The sequence below is a fragment of the Selaginella moellendorffii genome, unplaced genomic scaffold (genome assembly GCF_000143415.4).
Source record: "Selaginella moellendorffii unplaced genomic scaffold, v1.0 SELMOscaffold_5, whole genome shotgun sequence".
Classification (NCBI taxonomy): Eukaryota; Viridiplantae; Streptophyta; class Lycopodiopsida; order Selaginellales; family Selaginellaceae; genus Selaginella; species Selaginella moellendorffii.
The window spans coordinates 1,699,978-1,720,879 of NW_003314266.1; the positions used below are offsets into that span (position 1 = coordinate 1,699,978).

Below are 20,902 nucleotides of genomic sequence, written 5' to 3' on the forward strand. Positions count from 1 at the left end.
CCAGACATGTAATTGTTTCGGGAAATGTATGTAGTTCGTTCGGATTCACTTGTTTGTTTGTTTCTGACTTCTGATGTATCAGGTCGAGGGGCATACAGCCGAGATCGCTGCCGCAGGAAAACAAGAGGTTATCATAAATCCTGATTCTCCTGTCAATGCTAACCAGCTCTCATGTTATGCTAGATTACAACGCTGAACTAGGTGTCGGTCAGTTGGCAGCAGCCGCTATAGCTGCCCCCAGCGCGGCTGAAAGATTGCAGCCGAGCTAGGACTTGCAGTGAAAGCAGAGGTATGTCACAGGAGTTTGACCAATATTTCACCATTGTACGCTTTTAACAGAATTTCTCCAATGCATATTGGAGGTGGGACCTCAAAACTTGCTACAGGGTCCTCTTCTGTGCCTCTATGTGCGGAGACATAAATTGGAGGACAACGTACACACTTATTTCTCTTCTTTTCTTGCGTTTGTGTGTTTTTCTGGGCTTTGGAGGATCTTTGATTTATACGTTTTTCGAAAACTGAAGGACAGGAGAGAAGACTTGTGAAACCGAGAAGGGAAGAGCTTGTTGGCGGGGCATTATTCCAGGTAGGAGCGAGCTTTTGGTTCGAGTTGAAGGACGTTTTCCATTTCCACGGACTTCTGGTTGAACTCACGTGTTTTCGCGACAGAGATTCTATTGCCTTCGGCAGATTATAAGTACGAGGCGATTGCTTCCGTTGACAAACACAGCGCTCTTATTGCTGCAAAAGTTTTGGCTCTGGCGAATGGCATTGCCGACGACGTCAGAGTAAGTACAGCTCTTGACTTTACTCGCGCCCCGGTCGTAAAACATCCTTCTTCTTTATTTACTAAGTTTTGTATGCAACAGAGTACCGATTTGACTCACGTAAGCTTTGGAACTTCCCGAAGATGTTGGCAAAATGCGACGCTGCTGAAGGTAACCTTTGTAGCTAAACTTGTCTATGATGCGAAGGTGACTTCTCCTGTTGCATTAATTGCAGGTGCCGAAGCTTCAGCAAGCAGTTGTTGTCCCCTGCTCTGATAACACTGGATAAGTGCCGGCCCTGTATTTCATTCTTGGACTGGAACCCAGTCACTCTCACAGAAAGTTAAAAGCCAGAGGAGGCTCTGTATTAGAAAGTTTTACTAACTTATCATGTTTTTGCTTATTTTTTTCTTGTAGGCTGCGGAGATATATCCGGCGACTGTGTATGGTCGCAAGTGTGAACGCGCCTCGAAACCTTTTTGAGCAACCAGTAATTCGCATGTCTGTTGGTTGAAGTCGGGCTGGTAAATTCTAACTCTGCTCTTTCTTTTTCTGTCATTAACATTCTGTATTACCTCCTGGTCATAGATCTCTATTTCGACGACTTCCCAAGCCTGCCTGTTATTTCGGATCTGTCTGACGACGGTAGCGACATATTTAGTATAGATGATGGACTTCTTAAAACAGCTGACAGTATGGACGCTGGCTGTATCCATGCAAAAGACAGAGAAGCTGCCCGTTCGGAGATTGCTGTGTGTGTGAGGGTTGCAGAGGTACATATCTGATTTTTTAATTTCTTTTGCGCTTAGTCGTTGTTTACGCAGGTGGCGCAAAAGACCAAACTCTCTGTTGGGGTTTTACTGTTAATGCGCGCGACAATATAGGTACTAAAATATTCCTCCCTTTGGGAAGGCTTCTAACGACTCTAACAATTGTTGTGCAGCTAATGCTTCTCTTTACTTTCGAATGCTAACGATCATTCTCATAGCCTGTATATCAGAAAGCAGAACATCGGCATTGCGGATTACGTCCTGGTACAGTGAGTGATATAGCTTTTCTGCTTTTAACAGAATTTCTCCAGGTTTTTGTGGGGGCATGTGTCTCGACACGTAATCCAGTTATGCATATTGGAGATCGTGTCAATTATGCATGACCTGGCACACAAGATGTTTACTCTCGTCTTTCTATCATCTGGGAGTATTTTTCCTTTGCAGTGAGCTTAAGCGGCTGGCAGCATACACTGTCGAACGTTTCCATTTGTCACCTTGCTGGAGGCTTTTCTGTCATCGACACACCTTCAGGTAACTCCATTCCGTACTCGATCTAGTTTTTTCTTTTTTCTTTTCATCGTAGCTTAAAATGTTTTATTTAGATATTCTTTAGTTTGCGATCGATTTATTTGTTCCAGGCAATGTAGCAATTTTTGAGGAAGCATCTTTCAACCGATGGTGGCTGCGACAAACATACGTTCCTCTCAAAGACAGTCCCTGCAGACATTGATACGCAAATACAGTTGGAGGACAAGGTACAGACTTGGGCTGTACAATTCTCGTAATCTTTTCTCGTGTTTTTGTGTTTTTCAGGATTGGATCTGATTTATACGTTGTTTGATGAGTGAGTGGTGGACAAGAAAGCCGGAATATAGTGGAACCGAGAATGGAAGGGCTCGAGGATACTTTGGTCTCGACTGTTGCCGAGGCGAAACCTCACTCGAACGTTTTATCAGGTATGTATGTTTTTTGTTTTCATGGACTTCTGGTTGAACTCACTTTTTTTCGCGACTTGGAAGATGCAAAATAAGTGCGGGCACTGTATTTCTTCCTTGGAGCCCAGGATCTTCACAAGAGTACCAGCTAAAAGGTTCAGTAGGAGAAAATTTTGCCAGCTGATTATGTTTTTGCTTATCTATCTTTTTCTTGTAGTGTAGTCATCGACAAATCCTAGCGTCGCAAGTGGAATACCTGGCTCAGTGGCCGTGAGCCTCACAACAGCAGCTGGTAAATTCTAAATATTCTTGTTCTTTTTTGTGTTTCAACTTGGCAATACAGGTAAAACCTTACTCCAGATGTGCTGTATTGTGCAATGGGACCTTAACGGCAACCTCAACTATCAGAAGGCCGGAAAGAGCTCTTCTTCTGACATTGGCAATTGCGTAAGAACAAGTTCTTTTGAATTCGGTGCTTGCAAAACTAAATTGTGTCTCCGCATGTACACGCTGATGGATACCAACAGCTCGAAGGAACAATGGCTAGTTCTAGTCTAGTGGCTGTCTGTGATGTTCCTATCTCAACTGATCTCATTATTGATTTACCAGGTTTGCCAATTGTTTCAACTGACAGTTATGGACGAGTGAGATGAGTCTGATATAGGATCCTCCAAAACACCGTGGGACTGGTAAGGTGCTAGTTTATGTTTCTGTATCCACTCTTTGGCCTGCAGTGTGCATTTGCTCTCCTAGGCAGGACAAACCTGTTATCAGACTTCTAAAAAGTTTCCCTGCTGTCAATCAAGCCGGCACAATCAAGCCAGCCCTTGTGTGATGGCCCTGCATAGAAGAATGTTTAGAGGACAATGCTGCATAAAAGAATGTTTAGGAAGACAGTGCTGTTATAGATCAACAAGAATTGAAACAACAAGAATACACTTCTGGTCTCCATGTCCAAGTAAAAACTCCCTACTAGGGATGGCCGGGGGCAAACGTACTGCCACGGCTATATCCACGATCCGTCCGGTCGACCACGATCTCTCGATCGAACAAAACACACCCGTCCATCTCGCTGATAGCTGTCTGAGCCTCTCGCCGATCTCGATAGATAATGTATCCGAAGCCGAGCGTGGTGTGGGCATTCGAAGAAGAAGAAGGACCCATCAGGATCTGGAAAACAAAAGAATAAATAGATTCAAAGTAAGAAAACACGGCAGCGCGCGCCCTGATGGCAAAGAAAAGAGTTTCGAGCTCATACCTGCAGATCCAAGATGTGCCCAAATCGCTCGAATGCTTCTCGCACCTTGGGCTCAACCTCCTCCTTCGTCCTCAGCATTGGCAGTCCTCCAACAAAGATACAAGACATTGGTAACCATGGTAGCGAAGTTTCCTCAGCTCTAGAACCCCTGGATTCCCAAGGCCAAGGCCATTCTGTTATACATCACACTCTGGTGATGATGGGTCAAACAAGACAAAATTTGAATTTAGAATATTCTCAATTTATTCTAGGGCTTGAACGGAAATTTCTCGAATGGAGCTGCGCTGCTATAAGTCTTGACCGGGAATTTGGGTATGCAAGGCGAACTGGAGGAAGAGCTCCCATCATCACCGGCGGTAGCTTCTGCTCGGACCTGGTGACTTGCAACTCCATCCTCAGTCCCTTTCGCGTGGCCGGCAAATGCGATGAGGCTTACGAGTTCTTCCAGACCGCGAGAGCCAACAGATGCAATCCCGACGACATCAGCTACCGGATTCTCGTGCTGGCTCATTGTTGAGAGGGACGCATGGAGCGAGCTCTGGAGCTCTTCAAGGCGATGCAGAGCATCGCAACTCTGGATGTCAAGACGTGGTGGACTCGCTAAGGCCGGTCTCGTGGACGACGCGGCGGAGCTCGTCCATGGCATGATGGACGCCATGAAGCTCTACGAGAAGATGAGCCGGAGCTTCTTCAAGGCTGACGCTTTCACGTAGAACGTTCTTCTCCACGGGCTTTGCAAGGCCGGCAGGATCCAAGAGGCTTGCCAGAAGCTCTCGGTGGCACTGCGAGACCGAGAAGCCCCTGTGCGGCACGAGCTTCTCATAGGTGGCCTGTGCAAGGCTGGAAAGTACGACCACGCTATGGCCGTGTTTCGAGAGATGAAAGTGCCCAGCTCCATGTCCTACAACATTGTCATCGCTGCTCCAAGCAGCGATGACAAAACGAAGGAGCAATGGAGCTGTTTCGAGAGATGAAAGCCAAGGGCCGCGTCCCGAACATCTTCACTTTCAACACCGTGATCCAGTCCCTGTCTAAAGCTGGGATGTTCAAGGAAGCTCTGGACCTTGTCGACGAGATGGTGTGTCTCCAAACGAGCTAACTTTCGGGCTTATCGTGGACGGTTTGTGCAAAGCCAAGCGGACTGTCGACGCCGAGAACGTGCTCGCGGTCATGGACAAGGTCGGGTGTGTCCCGGACGTTGTGCTGCACTGATAAGCGGCCACTTGAAGGAGGGGATGCATCGAGGCTGTTCGAGAAGATGATGAGCGGAAGCCAAACTTGAAAACTTTCAACATCATGATCCACGGCTTGTGCAAGGAAACAAAGTTGGTGAGGCGGACGCGGTGGTGAGGCGTATCGAGGACGAATGTGGCGTTGCTCCGGACGAGTTCACTTTCAACACGATCATCGATGGCCCGGTCCGGGGAGGGCCGGCCGATACAATCGAGTATCCGGCGGGGGGCGCACCGAGCGGGGACAGCAAGAGAGCCTTGTCCCTGTCGGTGGTGAGTGGTCTGCAAAGCTGGAGAGGTGGTAGCCAAGCTCGGAAGGTTGGAGGCGAGCAAGCAGCTCTTCCAAGAGATGAGCCGGCATGGTTGCCACCCCGACGCGGTCACCTTTACGATCCTCATCTCCGAAGCAACAGCGGTCACACGAAGCTCTCGGCCTCGTCAAGCAGACGATCGAAAGCAAGGGGTCGACGCTGCCTTTCAACATGGTCCTCAATGCCTTGGCCAAGTCTGGAGACATGGAAGCCGCGGGAGATGTTTATCGGAGCATGAAGGTGGAAGGGATTGAATGCGGGTGACTTACAACACGCTGCTCGACGGCTACTTGGGCGAGCACGATCGGCCGACGGCTATCGAGTTTTCGGTGAGCTCCTCCACAGCGGGTGCTCCAGACACTCTCGTTCAACGCGCTGCTGGGATGCTTGTGCTGCGACGGGCGATCGGAGGAGGCGGTGGCAAAGTTTTGGGGGGAGATGCGAGAGAGGCGCGAGTGCTGGCCCGACGCTGTGACTTACGCTCTTCTCGTCCGCCACTGCTGCAAGCAAGGGGAGATCGAGCAAGCGTGTCGAATCGTGTCTATCGCGGCTTGTTCCCAGTGCTGCCATCGCCAGCATGCTTGCGATCCAAACTGGTAGCGGTGATGGTCCCCGCCATCGCCAGTGGCTGCAAAGCTTTCTCGTACGGGCGGATAGTTCCTTCAAAGTTTTCCGTTCGCTCTATATCTCCAGCCTTTCTCCTTCCCGACCAAGCTTCAGGCTCCAGGAGAGGTTGCCGGCCTTACACCTTTCGCTTCGAGTACGACAGGTTCCTCGAGTAACAGGGGCGGGTTCTTGAGAGCTGGCGTCAGTTTTGCTCGACCTTTGCAAGGCTTACGGCTTACAACTGCGTCAAGAGGTATGGAGGCTATGAGAAGGTTATCGTGCAGCGGAAGTGGGGGAAAGAAGCCGGACGTAAGTGCCTCCTTTCCTACTGCCGCTCCTGCGAACCTGTGCCACCTATACGAGAAACATCTGCTGGAATATGAGCGCCATCATGCAGAAGGCTTCGGGAAGCAGGCAACTAACAACGTCAGGAATGGTGAAGTACTGGACGTGAAGATTCGGAGGAAGAGATCTCTGGGTGAAGATGAAGTCAGTGTGTCGGTGGAGCCGCGAAACGAACTAAATCGGACGATGAAGCTCCATGCAGCAAAGGCTTGGGGACCAGTCCTGTGAGCAATGCCGCAGCGGAGCACATGAGCAGCTTATGATCACCTGTGACCGGGCGTGGCATATGTATTGCCTGTCCCCTCCTCTGTCGAAAATGCTCTCTGGGAGGTGGTACTGCCTCGACGTTTTCTCAAGGCAACTGGCACATGCTGGACTCTTTCCGACGTCTACAGGACCTATTGAAGTGCTATATGGAAGCGATCTCGATACGTCTCTGTGTATGGAAGTGAATTTCCCCGTCCGTCGAATGCAGTTCCAAAGTGGGCTAAGCAGGATATGCTCTTCTCCTCGTTTTGCTGGCATTACGAAGATCATTGCTTCTACTCTGTGAATTATCTTCACTGGTATGCTACTTGTTTCGTGTGCTTTCAATACTGATTTCTTTCCTGCAGATGCTGGTATAGTGTGCCTGGCAGTGCTTACGACGCATTTGAAGAGGTAGAATGTTTCTCTTTTAGTTGGCAGTGTAAAACTTCTTTCTTTCAGACAGGCTATGCGATCTGCATTCCCAGATTTATTTCATGCACAGCCGGACATGCCCTTTCAACTGGTTACGATGCTTAATCCAGCTGTGTTGCGGGCTAAAGGTGTGCCTGTCTGCACAACTTTGCAGGTAAGTTTGTGTTGGCAGTGCTTTATCTTTATATTCATGTTTGTTTTTAGGAGTCTGGAAACTTTGTGATCACATTTCCACGGTCTTATCACGGAGGATTTAACCACGGTGAGACTGTTATTGCTAGCAGTGAATGTGTAGGAACTAACTTTCCTGTTCATTACGGGATTCAATTGCGCAGAAGCTTTCACCGTTGCAAGCAAAAGCTTTGAACCGAGACATTTTGCTTCTGACTTCTGATGCCGAGAGGTTATCATAATCCTTGTTTCTTTTTCCTTTCGAGGCTTACTTGTGCTCGCAGAAAAGATTCCACCTCTGGGGTCATGGCAGCCAGAGTCTCGGGTTTGATCACCATCACGTCTGCGGCAATGGTGTGGTCTCTGGTACATTCATTGTCTACTTCTCTGGATCTCCACCAGCTGATTGTTCACACGAAAAATTCAAGAAGCTCCCTTACCTTCAAGGCCGATCGAGCAACATAACTCAGCGGGAGCGCCTCTAATCTGGGGCATCCAAAGCCATAGTGACGAGGCAGATTCAACCAAGCTGGTGGTAAGATCTCTCTTTTATTTTTCCTTTAGTCAGTGGCTTTGCTTGTAGGCTGTGGGTCTGAGGAGAAGCATAATTACGCTGAGCGTCATGCTGCTCCAGGCTTACCGGACAGGGTCATACTGCTCGAAAGTCGCGCCGGCACTGAATGATCCACTGTTTGGCAGTCGAGAGCGGCCTCGTCTCGCAAGTTATGGTCTTCAACGCTCTCATCAACTAGCCCAGGCCTCTCCAGGCACAGTCGCAAAACTTCTCCGGAGAACACGCAGGTTCTTGGACGATGCCAGGCTGCTACACAAGCTGTGTGCAACGACGCTCGAAGAACGGATCTCCAGACGGGGTGTTTGATTGACTGATGATTTGAAATTAAAAGACAGCATCTCATTCGTCTGAGAGCAAAGTTTTCTCTTAGCAATGAAAAAACCTCATCATGCCTCTGCTCGATCGTTCTACTCGTCTAAGGCTGCATGGCGAGGTCCGATAAAAAGGAAAACTATAATAAAATAAATAAATATGTCAAAAAGAAGAATTATCATGTGATTATAGCTATAAAACTGTGTTTCATAAAATGGAAAAAGAACAACAAATAAATTATAGCTAAAAAATGTAATAAAACAGTAGAAAAACTTCTGTTTGCTTTAGAAAACAAGGTGTAAAGAATATACTTAAAATATCCAAGCATGTTGTGGCTTCCTCTTGTTAATCTCTTCTCTAATTCATTTGCAATCAAATTTAATGCTAATTTTCTTACTTCACTAATTAAGAACGAGATGGAATAAAGAATAATTTGGTTGCTTTAATTTTTTATATTTTCTCTATATAAATATAAACTGTTTCATAGTCTATGTTTTTGTTTTTGTGCAATTAATAATTATTATCCATATATGATTGTTATTTCATATTTCATATTTTATTTATTGGATATATCAAATTCTTTACATAAGTTTTCTTAACTCTTGACTCTTCACTTATTGAAATCACCTATTATTATTGTTAGAATATTTCATATTATATTTGTAAATAAGAATAGGTTCTTGAAGTTAAAGAAGAACTTGGTACTCAGATATAATAAGGGAAAGCTATTTAAATTACTAACTTTAACATGGTAATTTATAGTAGGATTTGAGTAATTGAATTTGAATATTCTGTTTCTTCCAACAGGAAATAAACTATTTAATGGTGTTTTTATGGGAAATAGTTGTTTATAAGGTTTGTAATTGTAGTCTAGGATTCAGAACTTTAAAAGAAATATATTATTTTTCTATTACCTTAAAAATGTATTTAATATTTTTCTTCTTAGTGTTACCTTGTCTTTCATTTTGATGAATTATATTTTTTATAATTAATGTTTTTGCTCAATTAATGTTAAAGCTCATGATTCTCAGTATCAAATCTTTTCTGGCTTTACATTTGTCTATATTTATTCACAGAATTTTATTATATAGTTGTGTTTAGTAAATTTGTAATACTTTTATGAGAAAATAAAATATTTACTATTTAAAATAAAAAATTATATATACGACACTTAAAAAACAAACACGCAAAGTCAGCTCTACAGTGGCTACGTCACTTAAAAACAAAAGCACGTTAGGGTGCAAAATTGTTTCAAAAACTTAAAGCCTTGAAAACTGTTTTTATTTTTTTAATAAAAGCAATCAATGCTTATTTGCATGTAGTTCATTTGTTGAAATCGTTTGAGTTCTTACTATCTCTCAAATTGTTTACCTATTCGTCTTCTACATTTCTGTCCATTGGTTGTCAAAGAACAATGTCTTTGGCTTTGTAACAACCATCTCAACAGCACATTACGCTCAATAAACTATAATTTTGATGTTGTTCATTGCCTAAGGAGTTCTATGGCTGATGCTAATGCCCTTTCTCGAGCTCCTTTTCCTTCTCCACTCTCTTCTCATGTTTTTGACGAGTTTGTTATTCTAGCATCTAAGGATTTTCTAGATGAGGATTCTATGCTGCTAGTGGTTGCTGTACTTGACGTTCAGTGTCCACAAGGCACAGAGCAAGATCTACCTTCTCTTTAAGAAAATTAAACCGTGGATTTGAAGACTTCGAAATGGGTTTGAGAATCCTGCATCACTTGCTAATAACTTGCCTTTCCGGCATTTACATTCTCAATATTGCTTTAAATACAACCTTTTTTATTTTGTGAGGACGGATCCTGATGGTCATTTACAGCTGGTAGTGCCTTCTGTTTTTATTCTGCGGTTTTTCTATACTTATCATGATTCTCCTATTCTATGTGGGCATATAGGACCTTTTTCACAATTGACTGTTGGCAATGACTTCCTCCTCAATCGAGTGGTGTTTCAGCATTCTTGTCTAGAACAGATTCTTTTGGATAATGGTCCCATATTTATAGCTGAGGCATTTCACGTTTTGATGTCTCGGTTGGGGATACGCCACATTTTCACAAGTGTTTATCATCCACAATCAGAAAGTCTGGTGGAATGGCTTGTTCTCACGTTCAAAAGGATGATCACGAAATATGTGAATTTTCAGCATTCTGATTGGGATGGTTATTTGCCATCTCTTTGGTATGCATATGTCACAAAGGTGTAGAGTTCTGTTAGTGCTTCACCATATAAACTCTTATATGGTTATAATCCAATATTACTAAAGAAGTTGGGTTTACCTGCGATTGCCATAAATTGCTGATACTAGGTCATGGGATTTGTATTTGACAAGCATTCTTCCACTTGTCCAAGCAGAGTTTACCGAACACTTAGGTCATGTACAAGTAGGACAACAATGACACTACAACTTCCATCATCGTTCACTTGTGGAGTATAAAGTGGATGATTTGGTGTTAGTCTGTTTTCCCTATTTTACGGTATATAGTTTGTCTAAGGGGCTCCTTGTTCAATGAAAAAGACCATATCGAGCGTTGCAGCAAGTTGGACACAAGTTTATGAGGTTCAACATGATGTCAAACAAATCGATCCTCTAGAGATTGTGCATGTGCAACGGTTGAAACGCTTTATACAAAGGGATCATGAACAATTAATACCACTTACAGATCTGCTAATGCCTCCTCTTGATGTTCTTCCAGATCTCGGCCCATTTACAAAAGAACTCTAATAGTCTTTCATTATTTTGAGAGGAGGGAATGATGTGAGGGCTAAGTGTATAGTTACAATGCCATATATTAATATTAGCATAGTGGGATTTGACATCAAATTGATTTAAATCTGGACCACTCGCTCTTATATATAAGTTTGGGTTAATTAATATTCACATTTTCTGTATTCCCTTCCCATATTCCATGCACTCATAGTTTATATTTTTGTTTAAAAGTTCCTTGATAAATAAAATATAATCTTATATAACACTTTTTAGTTATAATTCATTTTATGTAAAAACATTATATACATATTCTGAATTTCAAACCAACAAAACCTGGTTAACCAAGAGTATAAACATTGAGAAAGGAGATAGCTTTACTTACACGAAAACAATGATTTACAAAAATCCATGCATTTGAGAGTTTTTGGCAATAGAAAACACCAGGATGAACAAGGCTAGGGTTTTTTGCAAGTGATGGAGGACGAAGCTGATGGGTATAAGCGATTCGCAGCACCAGTGTCATTTTTATGTTTTAGTCTAACCAAGCACTTGAAAAATGCAGGAGCTGCAGCGCATCGAAGCTCAAAGCGCTGTTTGAGACCGAGCAGCAGAAGCTTCAGGTAAAGAATTTTTTTTTTTGCTCTTAAGTTACGAAAAACAGGTTTTTTCTGTTTTTGTTCTTCGTGTCAGGTTGGCAATCCAAGTTTTCAATATCAGCCTCCAAAGCTGCAGCCCCGTGTGTCGTTTGCACCATCGTTTTCTAGCCAGGTCTGATTCTTTTCTGGTACTTTGAGCTACTGATTTGTGCTTGTGTTTCTTTTCCAGGTCCTCTTCTCCACAGAACTTTCCAACGTTGTTTTCATGCTTCCATCAGGTGAGAATCATGTCGATTTTTTACAGTTCTTGAATCTCTTCTTGTTCCATGCAGGGACTGATTGCGTCCAAATAGGTCGTCGACAAGAAAATGTTGGCGATGCTACCATTCAAATCATAAAAACAGAGACGCACGACCAACAGGTTTTAGAACCACACTCTAAATCCTCTGGCCATCTCTTTTTCATTTTACCTTTGCAGGACTCACGCATTGTCGTATCCAACGCTGCCAAGATTGTCGTTGCGGAGGTGTCTTTCACGGGAATTATAAATATAGTGGTTTGTAGACAGCCCCTTTCCTCGTGTTCGTTCCTTTTCCATGAGATCTTCCATTCGTTTCTTCCACTGCAGCCCGACGCAAATTGCCGGATTGCCATTGAGACCAGCCAACATATTGTGGAAGCGACATTTCGCAGGTCGGCCTCTTTCTCTATTTCTTCTCAGTAGAAGCTTGCGACAACATGATAATCTGTAACTTAGCTTTTGTACTCCAGCACAGATACATGGATGGAGTTTGCTAAGGTTTTTGTTTACGCTCGCTATCACGTACAACACTCTGTGGCACAAGTCTTCCAGGTATCGCTTTCACTTTCAATCGAAGTCTGTATGATTGATGGATTTTTTTTCAGGATGTGGTATGTCCAAAAGACAATTTCAGGGAGATCGAAGATGGCGATGTGGTGAGTATCACTATTTTTTCCTCTTTTATACTTTGCTCCGGCTGCTTGAATTCTTGTGATCTAGGTGCAAGTGCTTTGTAAAGTGTTCCTTGCAAAACCGTGGAATGAGTGTTCCACTGGGCTAGTTTTTCATGGAGACACTCCAGGTTTGCTTTGAAAAATCTCGTGTGTAATCTGGGTTTTTTGTGCCAGAGAAAACTATCAGACTTGAAATCGGTTCGAAAAACTTCACAGGTAAGAATTGATTGTTTCTTCGTCAATTTTCCATGGAAAGTTTCTTTGTCCAGGACTGGAAGATGGAATCCGAGGAATGCTAAAAGGAGGGAGAAGGCTTCTGATGTTCAAGGATCATGACGACGAGGTTCACTTTGATTGAGCTCATCGAACTTCGATTGGTTTTTCTTATCTCGTTTCATTCAGGACTCGCTGGCGGCTTTATACGATATAACGGTAGCTCGTGTCCGCAAGAGGAAAACCTTGAAGCAGCTGAGTGAAATGGAAAGCTCGAAAGAAATGGAAAGAATTCCCGAAGTTCCTGCCAATGACATACAACAGAGCTTTGGAGAGGAGGGGAGCGAAGGGAAAGTGGAAACTGTGACTGACCGTCTGGCTCGCATGACTCGCGCTGGAGCAGCAGTAAATCTCCATCTTTTTTCGGCTCCAGCTCCAAAACAAGGGAACGAAACTCCGAAACTTGATTCCGACAAGTTGGCTCCAAATCGTACTGGGGACACTGGCGATGAATCACGAGTTTTTGTTCAGTCCGGTCCAATACTGACTTGCGAGCACCTCGAGCTCTTACGGGAAATCAAGTATTCACAGGTACGTAATTGGAATCAAACTTGAGCGAGCTTACCATTTTCTTCTTCTTGTATTGTACGTAGGCAAACATGTCCGAGTCATTCGCGTCATTTTCTTCGAGACTCGACCAGCTTGTAAACTCGAAATCACGAGACTTTGAGCGGCGAGTGATTCCGGAGACGGAGCTCGTGGACGAGGAAAGCAACTCAGAAGAAGACAATCTGGTGGAGTCGATTGCGAGAATGATCGCCGAAAACAGAGAGCTCAAAAGACGCTTGGAGTCTTCCAAAGGTAGTCTAGTCTTTCACCTTTCTTCTCTCTTGTTCTTGAACAGTGTCGATGTAGGACCACGAAAGATCAAACAGCCAAGTCGTGAATCCAACGGAGAACTCCAAGGATTGGAAGACCAAGTTCAGCAGATCCTACACCGGATTTCCCTGTAAGAAATCTCTTCTACTCCACATCCAAAAACACTTTTTTTCTTGCAGAGACATGGAAATCGAAATGACCAACAGCCGTCTTCAAGCCGATACCAAAGCCAGCCTTTTGAGCTCCTTGCAGCAAAAACTAGACGCGGCGACAGCATCCATCCTGGAGATCGTAAACCAAAGCTAGCAAGAGGAAGTTCTCAAAAACGAAGGCAATCTAGTTTCTCCTCTCGTCGTGCACGGAAGATGAGGTAAGCATTACATACTTTACTCGAAGGCAATTCTCGCAGAATCGGCAGGACTTAACCCGTACGAAGAAATCACTCTAAAGAGACACCACTCTCTTAGTCCGGGGTGGAATTTTACCGGGACAAGGTGGTGGAATTCGCACTAAGATCATGTTAAGCACGCATTGGAAGTAACAAGGGTGTCGACATAAAGGAACCAAAGTGTCGACACCCATGACAACATCCAATTCTCTCGAGTTTGTGACGATCGCTATCAGTGACTACACACTCTCCACACAAATGGAGCCATTCTCTACTTTAAAAAGCTCTCTCCTCGTGGGACGCTTTGGTGGAACTTGGCATCCGGAGCACGAAGAGTTAAAAAAAACCATAGTGACGATTAGACGAAGGACATTAGTTATATTCTACTCCCAACATCCCGGAGTGTCGCTATCGTCTTCTCGTTACGAATCCCGGCCGTCCGTGGCTTGTAACGCCCAGGCGCTGGTGGCAGTCCATCTCCTGGACTTTCCGCCCCGTAATGCTGGAGCTGTCGTACACTGGCCAAGAGGAATGGGCGCTCCTATATAAAGTGGCCTGGCCGTTCAGTCATGGGAATGTGAAGGCCGCATTAGATTGAAAGAGCGGCCTAGGGTTTTATTCGCGCAGTGGCACGGATCGGTCGATCGAGGCGCTGGCTGGCGGCGCGACTCTTCTCCAGGTCTGGGATCCTGCTTGTCCGATTCCGGTCTGGAAATTTCATCATATTTTAGATTCTGGCAGCTTTCTGGTGTTCGCTGTCTGGATCCTTTTTTTTTAGTTCTCTTTGTGTGGTAGCAGTGTCCTACATTCTGGATTTGTGTCCTTTTCTTCCTCACTGGAGTGTGCTATAAGCCTGATTGGTGTTCTTCTTTCTTTTCCTGACTAGATTCATGGAATGCACAAGCTGAGCCTTCTCACCAGGACGATTCCGATCTCTATTCCTTCCAGATTGGTGTCGAGGAATTTCCACTCCGGATTGAAGCCTCTGTTCTCAAGGCCTCGGTCAAACAAGCCGGCGTTGTGCACCAGGAGTGTTGGAACTATGGGATCACTCGCAGAGACGGATGTGCTGTTCTACCCGGATGTTCGTCGCGATGAATCCGTCGCTGATGATTACCATGGAGTTCGTGTTGCTGATCCTTACCGATGGTACTCTTGTCTCTTGGCCATTTCCTTTTATCAGTTTTTTTCTTCTTTCTTTTCAGGCTGGAGGATCCAGACGCGGAGGAAGTGAAAGCTTTCGTAGCCGAGCAAGTGAAACTCATGGACACGGTTTTGCAGTCCTGTGATGTTCGGCAGAAAATGAACAACAAGATCACCGAGCTCTTCGACTACCCCAAGTTTGAGTGCCCGTTCAAAAGGGGAGACAAATACTTCTACTTTCACAACAAAGGCCTACAGCCACAAAGCGTGTTGTACGCACAGGTAGTTTGGAAATCATTTGGTATCCCGGTTTTTAAGTTTTCGTGCCGCAGGATTCCTTGGATGGTGAACCGGAGGTTATTCTTGATCCTAATGAACTTAGCGAGGATGGAACTGTGGCGCTATCAGTCTATTCCTTCAGTGAAAATGCGGAATTTCTAGCTTTTGGTTTGAGTGCCAGTGGTAGTGACTGGGTTACCATCAAGGTTCTTCGTGTTGCTACTAAGGCTCTCGAGCCTGACGTATTGTGCTGGGTAAATTGAGCTTTTGCTTCTCGTGACAACTTCCAGTCTAATTGTTTGTATATCCAGGTCAAGTTTTCAAGTATTGCCTGGACACATGATCATAAAGGTTTCTTCTATTGTCGATATCCGACTCCCATGTAAGTTTTAAGTTGATGGATTTTCTTGCAATTGGTCTTAAATGTGCGAGTTTCGCAGAAAGGATGCGGATGCTGGAACTGAAACAGATCTTAATCTTTCTCAGGAGGTTTACTATCACTTTCTAGGAACTGATCAATCGGAAGACATATTGTGCTGGAAAGACTCTGACAATCCCAAGTGGATGTTTGGAGCTGAAGTTACTGATGATGGCAAGGTGAGAGGTGTTTTTTTTTGCTCTTCGTTTGGTTTTTATTTTCTTCTCCTTTTTTTTTCAGTACCTTGTGCTTTCGATCGAAGAAGGATGCGATCCCGTAAACAGGCTTTATCTTTGTGAACTCGACTCACTGCCAAATGGACTACAGGGATGGAAAGGCAAGGATGAGTTGCTACCGTTTGAGAGGCTTGTGGATAAGTTTGACGCAAAGTATGAGGTGATTGCGAACGACGGCAATGTCTTCACATTTCGGACAAACAAAAATGCGCCACGATACAAAGTAACGCGGGTGGACACCAGGAATCCGGAAACATGGACAGACATTATTGCCGAGTCAGCGAAGGATGTTTTGGACTCAGCGCAGTGTGTGAACCACCAGCAATTGGTAGTATCGTATCTCAGCGACGTAAAGCATGTGCTTGAGGTTCGAGATTTGGAACATGGCACGCTATTGAGAACTCTTCCTCTGGATATTGGAACGGTTTCAGGGATTTCTGGACGAAGAAAAGATGCGGAGATCTTCTATGGTTTCACAAGCTTCCTTACGCCTGGGGTCATCTATCGCTGTGACTTATCCGAGGACTCGGAGCCTACTGTTTTCAAAGAAACCAGTGTGAAAGGTTTCGACAGAACCAGATTCGAGACGAAACAGGCAAAATCTTAACTACTGAGTTAAAAATCTCTGACGCTTGTTTTGCAGGTATTCGTCCCCAGCAAAGACGGTACAAAAGTTCCCATGTTTATTGTTGCCAAGAAAAGTATTGCGCTCGATGGCAAACATCCGGCATTGCTCTATGGCTATGGAGGTTTTAACATCAGCATAACCCCGTCCTTCAGTGCTTCAAGGATAGTTCTTATTCAGCACTGCGGGGTCATTTTCGCGATTGCTAACATCAGAGGTGGTGGTGAATACGGCGAAGAGTGGCACAGAGCTGGTTCTCTTGGCAACAAGCAGAACTGTTTTGACGATTTCCAAGCATGCTCCGAGTATTTGATCAAAGAAGGCTACACTCAACCAAGAAAGCTTGGTATCGAGGGAGGAAGCAATGGTGGCCTTCTTGTAGCGGCATGCATCAACCAGGTCTACCTTTTCTTTTAATCAAATTTGCGAGCTAAAACTCCCTACTGTTTGCAGAGGCCTGATCTCTATGGATGTGCTCTTGCTCATGTAGGTGTTATGGACATGCTAAGGTTCCACAAGTTTACAATCGGTGAGCTCCTTTAGTTTCTCTCACGCATCGGACGCGTCTTACTCTCTTGATTCGCAGGTCATGCCTGGACAACGGACTATGGCTGCTCTGAGAAAGAAGAGGAGTTCAAGTGGTTGATCAAGTAAGCTCCTCCCTCATTCTCACTCTACTAGAACTCACTGCTCTCTCTTTGCAAATTCTAGATACTCTCCTCTTCATAACGTTTTGAGACCCTGGGAGAAGCCTGATGGCCTTGGTGTTCAGTATCCACCAACGATGCTCTTAACCGCAGACCATGACGATCGAGTTGTGCCACTCCACACTCTAAAACTCCTTGCAGTACGTTGAAGTTTTTCTGCGCTTCCAAGTTCTAACCATCGAGTCCACAGACATTGCAGCATGTACTCGTCAAATCCTCCAAATCAAGCAACCAGACGAATCCAATCGTAGCTCGCATCGACACAAAGGCCGGGCATGGAGCTGGCCGTCCCACCAAGAAAATGGTACGCGTTCTTCCTTCTCCTCCTTTCGAAGCTAACTTTTTCGTTTCGATCCAACTCCACAGATTGACGAGGCTGCCGATCGATTGTCATTCTTCGTTAAGATGACTGGCGCGGAGTGGACAGAGTAGCGATCCAGTTTTTCCATCTTTATTTCCCGTTCTTTTTTTGTTCCTATTTCTCTATATTTATGCTCATCACTGCAAGTTATATCCGAAGGAAGTAACTGTATCGATGATAGAAATTTTTTTTTTAAAAATAGATTTGTCTTTTATTGCGTCGTGCAAAGTGGCAACGACGGGTGGCATCAAAATAAACTTCCAGCACCGACATATTCAGGTCGCGAGGGAGTTGTTTTTATAGCCTGGATTGGGAAAAATTAGGAATAGACGTCCGTGCGAAAGGGAATGGAGCGTTCCTCTCAAATCCTACTGGTACTACTTTCCCTCTCCAGTAAGGCCATTTGTTCGATTATTCTTGGATGTTTGCAAACAATACTACTATAACGATTTTATTCTTTGCAGCTCTTATTTCTTCGTCCTTTGAGGTTGATGTTGTGGAGCACCCCGTGCTCTTCAAGATGCCTGGCCTTGCAAGGGATCCAAAAAGCGAGGCTTTGATTCTCAACAATCTCAACAGCCTTGGCACCATTCCAAATGTCACACTCCTTTTAACTGGTATCTCCCTTGTTATCTTATATTTTCTTCCCTGAATCAAATGCTTTGAAAAAGGTCGGCTTTTGAGGCCCGGGAATGGCTACACGCATGGTCTCTTTTCTCGTTTTCTCACCACTCAAGCTTTGGAAAACTACTACACTAGCAATTTCTTCCAGACCGCCATTCAGCCGATGATGCCGTTTCTCAAGGTATCTTGTTTTTGTTTATCTGTTTGATTCTCATCGGATATGCAGGGTGAGGATTCAGTTGATTACAGTTCGCCTCTCGAGCATGTAGATCCTGCAAAGGTATGTGGGAAGATTCTCTATTCTGTCTAGAAAGGAAGCTCTTTTTATTTGTTTCTTTGTTTGTACCAAGCAGAAGTTTAAAGGCGAGGTCGTCCACGTCTGTTTCTTCGAGCTCAAAGCGAATGTCATGCAAAACGAAACTCAATCTTTGATCTCGAAACTCAAAAATCTAGCTAATGCGATGCCCTCCACCGTATTACAAGTAACATCTGGTACGTAATTCATTCTTCCTCAAGAGAATAGAAACTAATTTCGCGCTCTTTGAGAAACTAGGCTCTAACATCAAGATCCGCCCCGATTATCTTGTGTTTTCCCATTCTTTTGTCGCTCGTTTGGCCTCAGGTATGATCCAAGACTTCTCATTGCATTACCGTTGTCTAAATTGACTTTCTTGTTCAATTCGTAGAATCTGCCGTGAAGAACTTCTATGGTCATCCTTCTTATAAAGAGGTGAAACATTTTTAGTTTTTAATCCGTTGTGAACTCACAGATTATCATATGATATGATACAATAGGTTGTGGCTGAAATCAAACAATCGAGCACGCTTTTCGTTGAAGCCGATTTTGTTCCAGTGGATTATCATTCACTCGGGTCAATGTAAAACATCTTTGCAATAAGAAAGCTCATCAAATCAAGCAAAGGCTGGACTGGAAACTATTTTAGTCTTATCAGCGTGAGACATGCTTTTGTGTGGACTGGAAGAGTCCTACTCTTGTAAAGAATAGTATTATGTTTGCAAGGACAATGGATCCAAGAACCAAGTACGTATTTCTTCGTTTTTGTTTTCTATCACTATGGTCGCCAGTCCAAGAGCTCGGTCAGGCCCTACAGCCCTGTTCCTGCTAGCAAGGAGCCACCTGAAAGCTTCGCTCGCAACAAAGATATAAGTCAATACAAGTCAATTCTCTGTGATCATGCCTAGGAATCCACTAGTGTTGGTTGTCGCACGAGAGTTTTTTATATCTTAATCTTGCAGTACAAAGTTCTAGCAACTAAATTCCTCTCTTAAATCCCAGATGCATGGCTTTAGATATTTGTGACGCGCGCCCCTCTGGTACTTTTCGGACAGTCCCCCGGGTCAAGACGGCACAAGCATCAACCCTAAAACATCCTAGTAAAAGTCTTTTGTACAGCCAAAGACTCTAGTCTTTGATTTTTCTCAAGATTTAGAGTACCATAGCGGAGCACGTCTCCAATCCGCGTTCGGGACACGGACAAAAAAGTGGTCTTCGTAGAAAGAGAACTCCATGGCTAAATACCCAACTCCCTTGGAAGAAATTCAAAAAGAAAAACCGCAAAGATAGGGAGCTAAAGCTATGCGGCATTCTTCCGATTCCTGTTACTTCAATCTTCCCGGCTTTCGATTCAATCCCACCGAGGAGGAGCTTGTCAGTTTCTATCTCGAGTACAAGGTCCGAGGCAAGTTGAATCTCCCCCCGGGCGTGATCTTAGATGTGGACTTTTATCATCACGATCCATGGGAGCTCTCTGGTATCCCTGTTTATACGCAATGTTCTTGGTTCTCATTCTCAAGGCTGCTTTGGTTTCTTCTAGATATGATTCCAAGCGAGAACACCAAGTTGTTCTACTTCTTCGTGCCGAGAGACCGCAAGTATCCCGATGGATCGCGTCCCAGGCGAGTGGCAAGATCCGGCTACTGGAAAGCCACTGGAACCGATCATAAAGTCTTCGATTTAAGAGGCAAATGGATTGGCAAGAAGAAGACTCTGGTTTTCTACCAAGGCCGAGCTCCCAAAGGAAACAAGACCAACTGGGTGATGAACGAATTCAGGCTTCCCTGGACTGATTATCCAAACTCCATTGCCAAAGTTGGTTCTTTTATCCCTCTTCTTTCGGCCTCGTTTTCACAGAGGGTGTGTTTCTTTTCCAGGAGGAATTCGATGTCACCTTGTGCCGGATGTATCAGAAGAGCAGCTCTTCACGACCCCCGACGAGATTCTCCACCAGGAGCTCCAAAGTCTGTGACCTTCTACTCAGTGCTCCTTCCTTGGAGGATGAGAAACCAAACTCAGTGCCATCCCCGGACGATGAAAGATCGGGGGAGAGCTTGCTGGATAGTGATGCTGCCACTGGAGAAATCTCCGAACTCCTCATGGACTGGAGCAATGTGGAGGAGGTTCTTTTTCCAGAGTTCAACCTCAAGGTGGAAACTCACAACCTTGCCCCGTCGTCGTCTGCTTGGCCACTGGAATTCTCTCCTGGGATTCTGGTAACTCCCACCTCCATCGCTGGACACTGCCTCTGGGAAAATCAAAGTGAGAAAAACCACTAAAACCTCATGCAAGAACGTTTAGTCATGTCACGTGTCACGGATCTCGTCAATGCTCGAGGCGTCTTATTCAACTATACGGAGTCAAGGTGTTATTTAAATAAAAAATCGTTCAACCGCAAGATAAACGTGTCACGTAAACTTCATAGAAAGAAAAGCGAAATTGAGCTCGATGGTTCCTGGAAAGAATAAATCGGA

General features: G+C 44.6%; 5 protein-coding genes across 10 annotated transcripts; all 5 read left to right on the forward strand.

Annotated features, from left to right (window-relative positions):
* Positions 1-6,694: 6,694 nt before the first annotated feature.
* Positions 6,695-8,012, forward strand: LOC9658809 (lysine-specific demethylase JMJ15). Of its 2 annotated transcripts, XR_002991793.1 has the most exons (7): positions 6,695-6,790; positions 6,839-6,884; positions 6,933-7,059; positions 7,110-7,167; positions 7,241-7,308; positions 7,361-7,611; positions 7,660-8,012. XR_002991793.1 is itself a non-coding variant. In XM_024669821.1 (6 exons), exons 1-4 carry the CDS (start codon positions 6,793-6,795, stop codon positions 7,297-7,299), a joined length of 336 nt encoding a protein of 111 aa, XP_024525589.1. In that variant the 5' UTR covers positions 6,790-6,792; the 3' UTR covers positions 7,300-7,308; positions 7,361-7,611; positions 7,660-8,012. The 2 variants fall into 2 exon arrangements, 1 of the variants encoding a protein (XP_024525589.1); XM_024669821.1 differs by having other exon boundaries at positions 6,790-6,884.
* Positions 8,013-11,119: 3,107 nt separating this feature from the next.
* LOC9658810 (FK506-binding protein 15) lies at positions 11,120-14,053 on the forward strand. Of its 3 annotated transcripts, none has more exons than XM_002964786.2 (17): positions 11,120-11,183; positions 11,252-11,309; positions 11,380-11,457; positions 11,515-11,563; positions 11,618-11,706; positions 11,764-11,841; positions 11,914-11,978; positions 12,057-12,138; positions 12,192-12,242; positions 12,307-12,388; positions 12,435-12,476; positions 12,530-12,603; positions 12,663-13,064; positions 13,127-13,334; positions 13,389-13,482; positions 13,532-13,722; positions 13,762-14,053. In XM_002964786.2, exons 1-16 carry the CDS (start codon positions 11,164-11,166, stop codon positions 13,656-13,658), a joined length of 1,599 nt encoding a protein of 532 aa, XP_002964832.1. In that variant the 5' UTR covers positions 11,120-11,163; the 3' UTR covers positions 13,659-13,722; positions 13,762-14,053. The 3 variants fall into 3 exon arrangements, with proteins under 3 accessions (XP_002964832.1, XP_024525499.1, XP_024525500.1); XM_024669731.1 differs by having other exon boundaries at positions 13,771-14,053; XM_024669732.1 differs by having other exon boundaries at positions 11,639-11,706; positions 13,771-14,053.
* Positions 14,054-14,330: 277 nt separating this feature from the next.
* Positions 14,331-17,693, forward strand: LOC9658811 (prolyl endopeptidase). Of its 3 annotated transcripts, none has more exons than XM_024669728.1 (13): positions 14,331-14,419; positions 14,627-14,889; positions 14,946-15,165; positions 15,216-15,416; positions 15,474-15,544; positions 15,603-15,759; positions 15,821-16,411; positions 16,460-16,840; positions 16,895-16,970; positions 17,028-17,091; positions 17,153-17,288; positions 17,339-17,452; positions 17,515-17,693. In XM_024669728.1, the coding sequence occupies exons 2-13, from the start codon at positions 14,636-14,638 to the stop codon at positions 17,578-17,580; spliced, it is 2,331 nt and encodes a 776-aa protein (XP_024525496.1). In that variant the 5' UTR covers positions 14,331-14,419; positions 14,627-14,635; the 3' UTR covers positions 17,581-17,693. The 3 variants fall into 3 exon arrangements, with proteins under 3 accessions (XP_024525496.1, XP_024525497.1, XP_024525498.1); XM_024669729.1 differs by having other exon boundaries at positions 14,689-14,889; XM_024669730.1 differs by having other exon boundaries at positions 14,399-14,446; positions 14,689-14,889.
* Positions 17,694-17,806: 113 nt separating this feature from the next.
* Positions 17,807-19,041, forward strand: LOC9658812. Its single transcript, XM_024669829.1, has 8 exons — positions 17,807-17,902; positions 17,974-18,126; positions 18,181-18,314; positions 18,360-18,413; positions 18,487-18,625; positions 18,687-18,755; positions 18,820-18,863; positions 18,929-19,041. Exons 1-8 carry the CDS (start codon positions 17,857-17,859, stop codon positions 19,013-19,015), a joined length of 726 nt encoding a protein of 241 aa, XP_024525597.1. The 5' UTR covers positions 17,807-17,856; the 3' UTR covers positions 19,016-19,041.
* A 689-nt stretch (positions 19,042-19,730) lies between these two features.
* LOC9658813 (NAC transcription factor 32) lies at positions 19,731-20,847 on the forward strand. The gene is made up of 3 exons (XM_024670018.1): positions 19,731-19,905; positions 19,969-20,243; positions 20,306-20,847. Exons 1-3 carry the CDS (start codon positions 19,731-19,733, stop codon positions 20,705-20,707), a joined length of 852 nt encoding a protein of 283 aa, XP_024525786.1. The 3' UTR covers positions 20,708-20,847.
* Positions 20,848-20,902: the final 55 nt, after the last annotated feature.

Bases quoted from the DNA above. Each gene is read 5' to 3' on its own strand.
- LOC9658813 (XM_024670018.1), top strand. From the start codon at position 19,731: ATGCGGCATTCTTCCGATTCCTGTTACTTCAATCTTCCCGGCTTTCGA. The intron at 19,906-19,968 runs GTATCCCTGTTT...GGTTTCTTCTAG, and splicing joins CGATCCATGGGAGCTCTCTG to ATATGATTCCAAGCGAGAAC. The intron at 20,244-20,305 runs GTTGGTTCTTTT...TTTCTTTTCCAG, and splicing joins ATCCAAACTCCATTGCCAAA to GAGGAATTCGATGTCACCTT.
- LOC9658812 (XM_024669829.1), top strand. From the start codon at position 17,857: ATGGAGCGTTCCTCTCAAATCCTACTGGTACTACTTTCCCTCTCCA. The intron at 17,903-17,973 runs GTAAGGCCATTT...TATTCTTTGCAG, and splicing joins GGTACTACTTTCCCTCTCCA to CTCTTATTTCTTCGTCCTTT. The intron at 18,414-18,486 runs GTATGTGGGAAG...TGTACCAAGCAG, and splicing joins AGCATGTAGATCCTGCAAAG to AAGTTTAAAGGCGAGGTCGT.
- LOC9658811 (XM_024669728.1), top strand. From the start codon at position 14,636: ATGCACAAGCTGAGCCTTCTCACCAGGACGATTCCGATCTCTATTCCT. The intron at 15,545-15,602 runs GTAAGTTTTAAG...CGAGTTTCGCAG, and splicing joins TGTCGATATCCGACTCCCAT to AAAGGATGCGGATGCTGGAA. The intron at 15,760-15,820 runs GTGAGAGGTGTT...TTTTTTTTTCAG, and splicing joins AAGTTACTGATGATGGCAAG to TACCTTGTGCTTTCGATCGA.
- LOC9658810 (XM_002964786.2), top strand. From the start codon at position 11,164: ATGGAGGACGAAGCTGATGG. The intron at 11,184-11,251 runs GTATAAGCGATT...TGAAAAATGCAG, and splicing joins ATGGAGGACGAAGCTGATGG to GAGCTGCAGCGCATCGAAGC. The intron at 12,243-12,306 runs GTGAGTATCACT...CTTGTGATCTAG, and splicing joins AGATCGAAGATGGCGATGTG to GTGCAAGTGCTTTGTAAAGT.
- LOC9658809 (XM_024669821.1), top strand. From the start codon at position 6,793: ATGCTACTTGTTTCGTGTGCTTTCAATACTGATTTCTTTCCTGCAGAT. The intron at 6,885-6,932 runs GTAGAATGTTTC...TCTTTCTTTCAG, and splicing joins CTTACGACGCATTTGAAGAG to ACAGGCTATGCGATCTGCAT. The intron at 7,168-7,240 runs GTGAGACTGTTA...TCAATTGCGCAG, and splicing joins TCACGGAGGATTTAACCACG to AAGCTTTCACCGTTGCAAGC.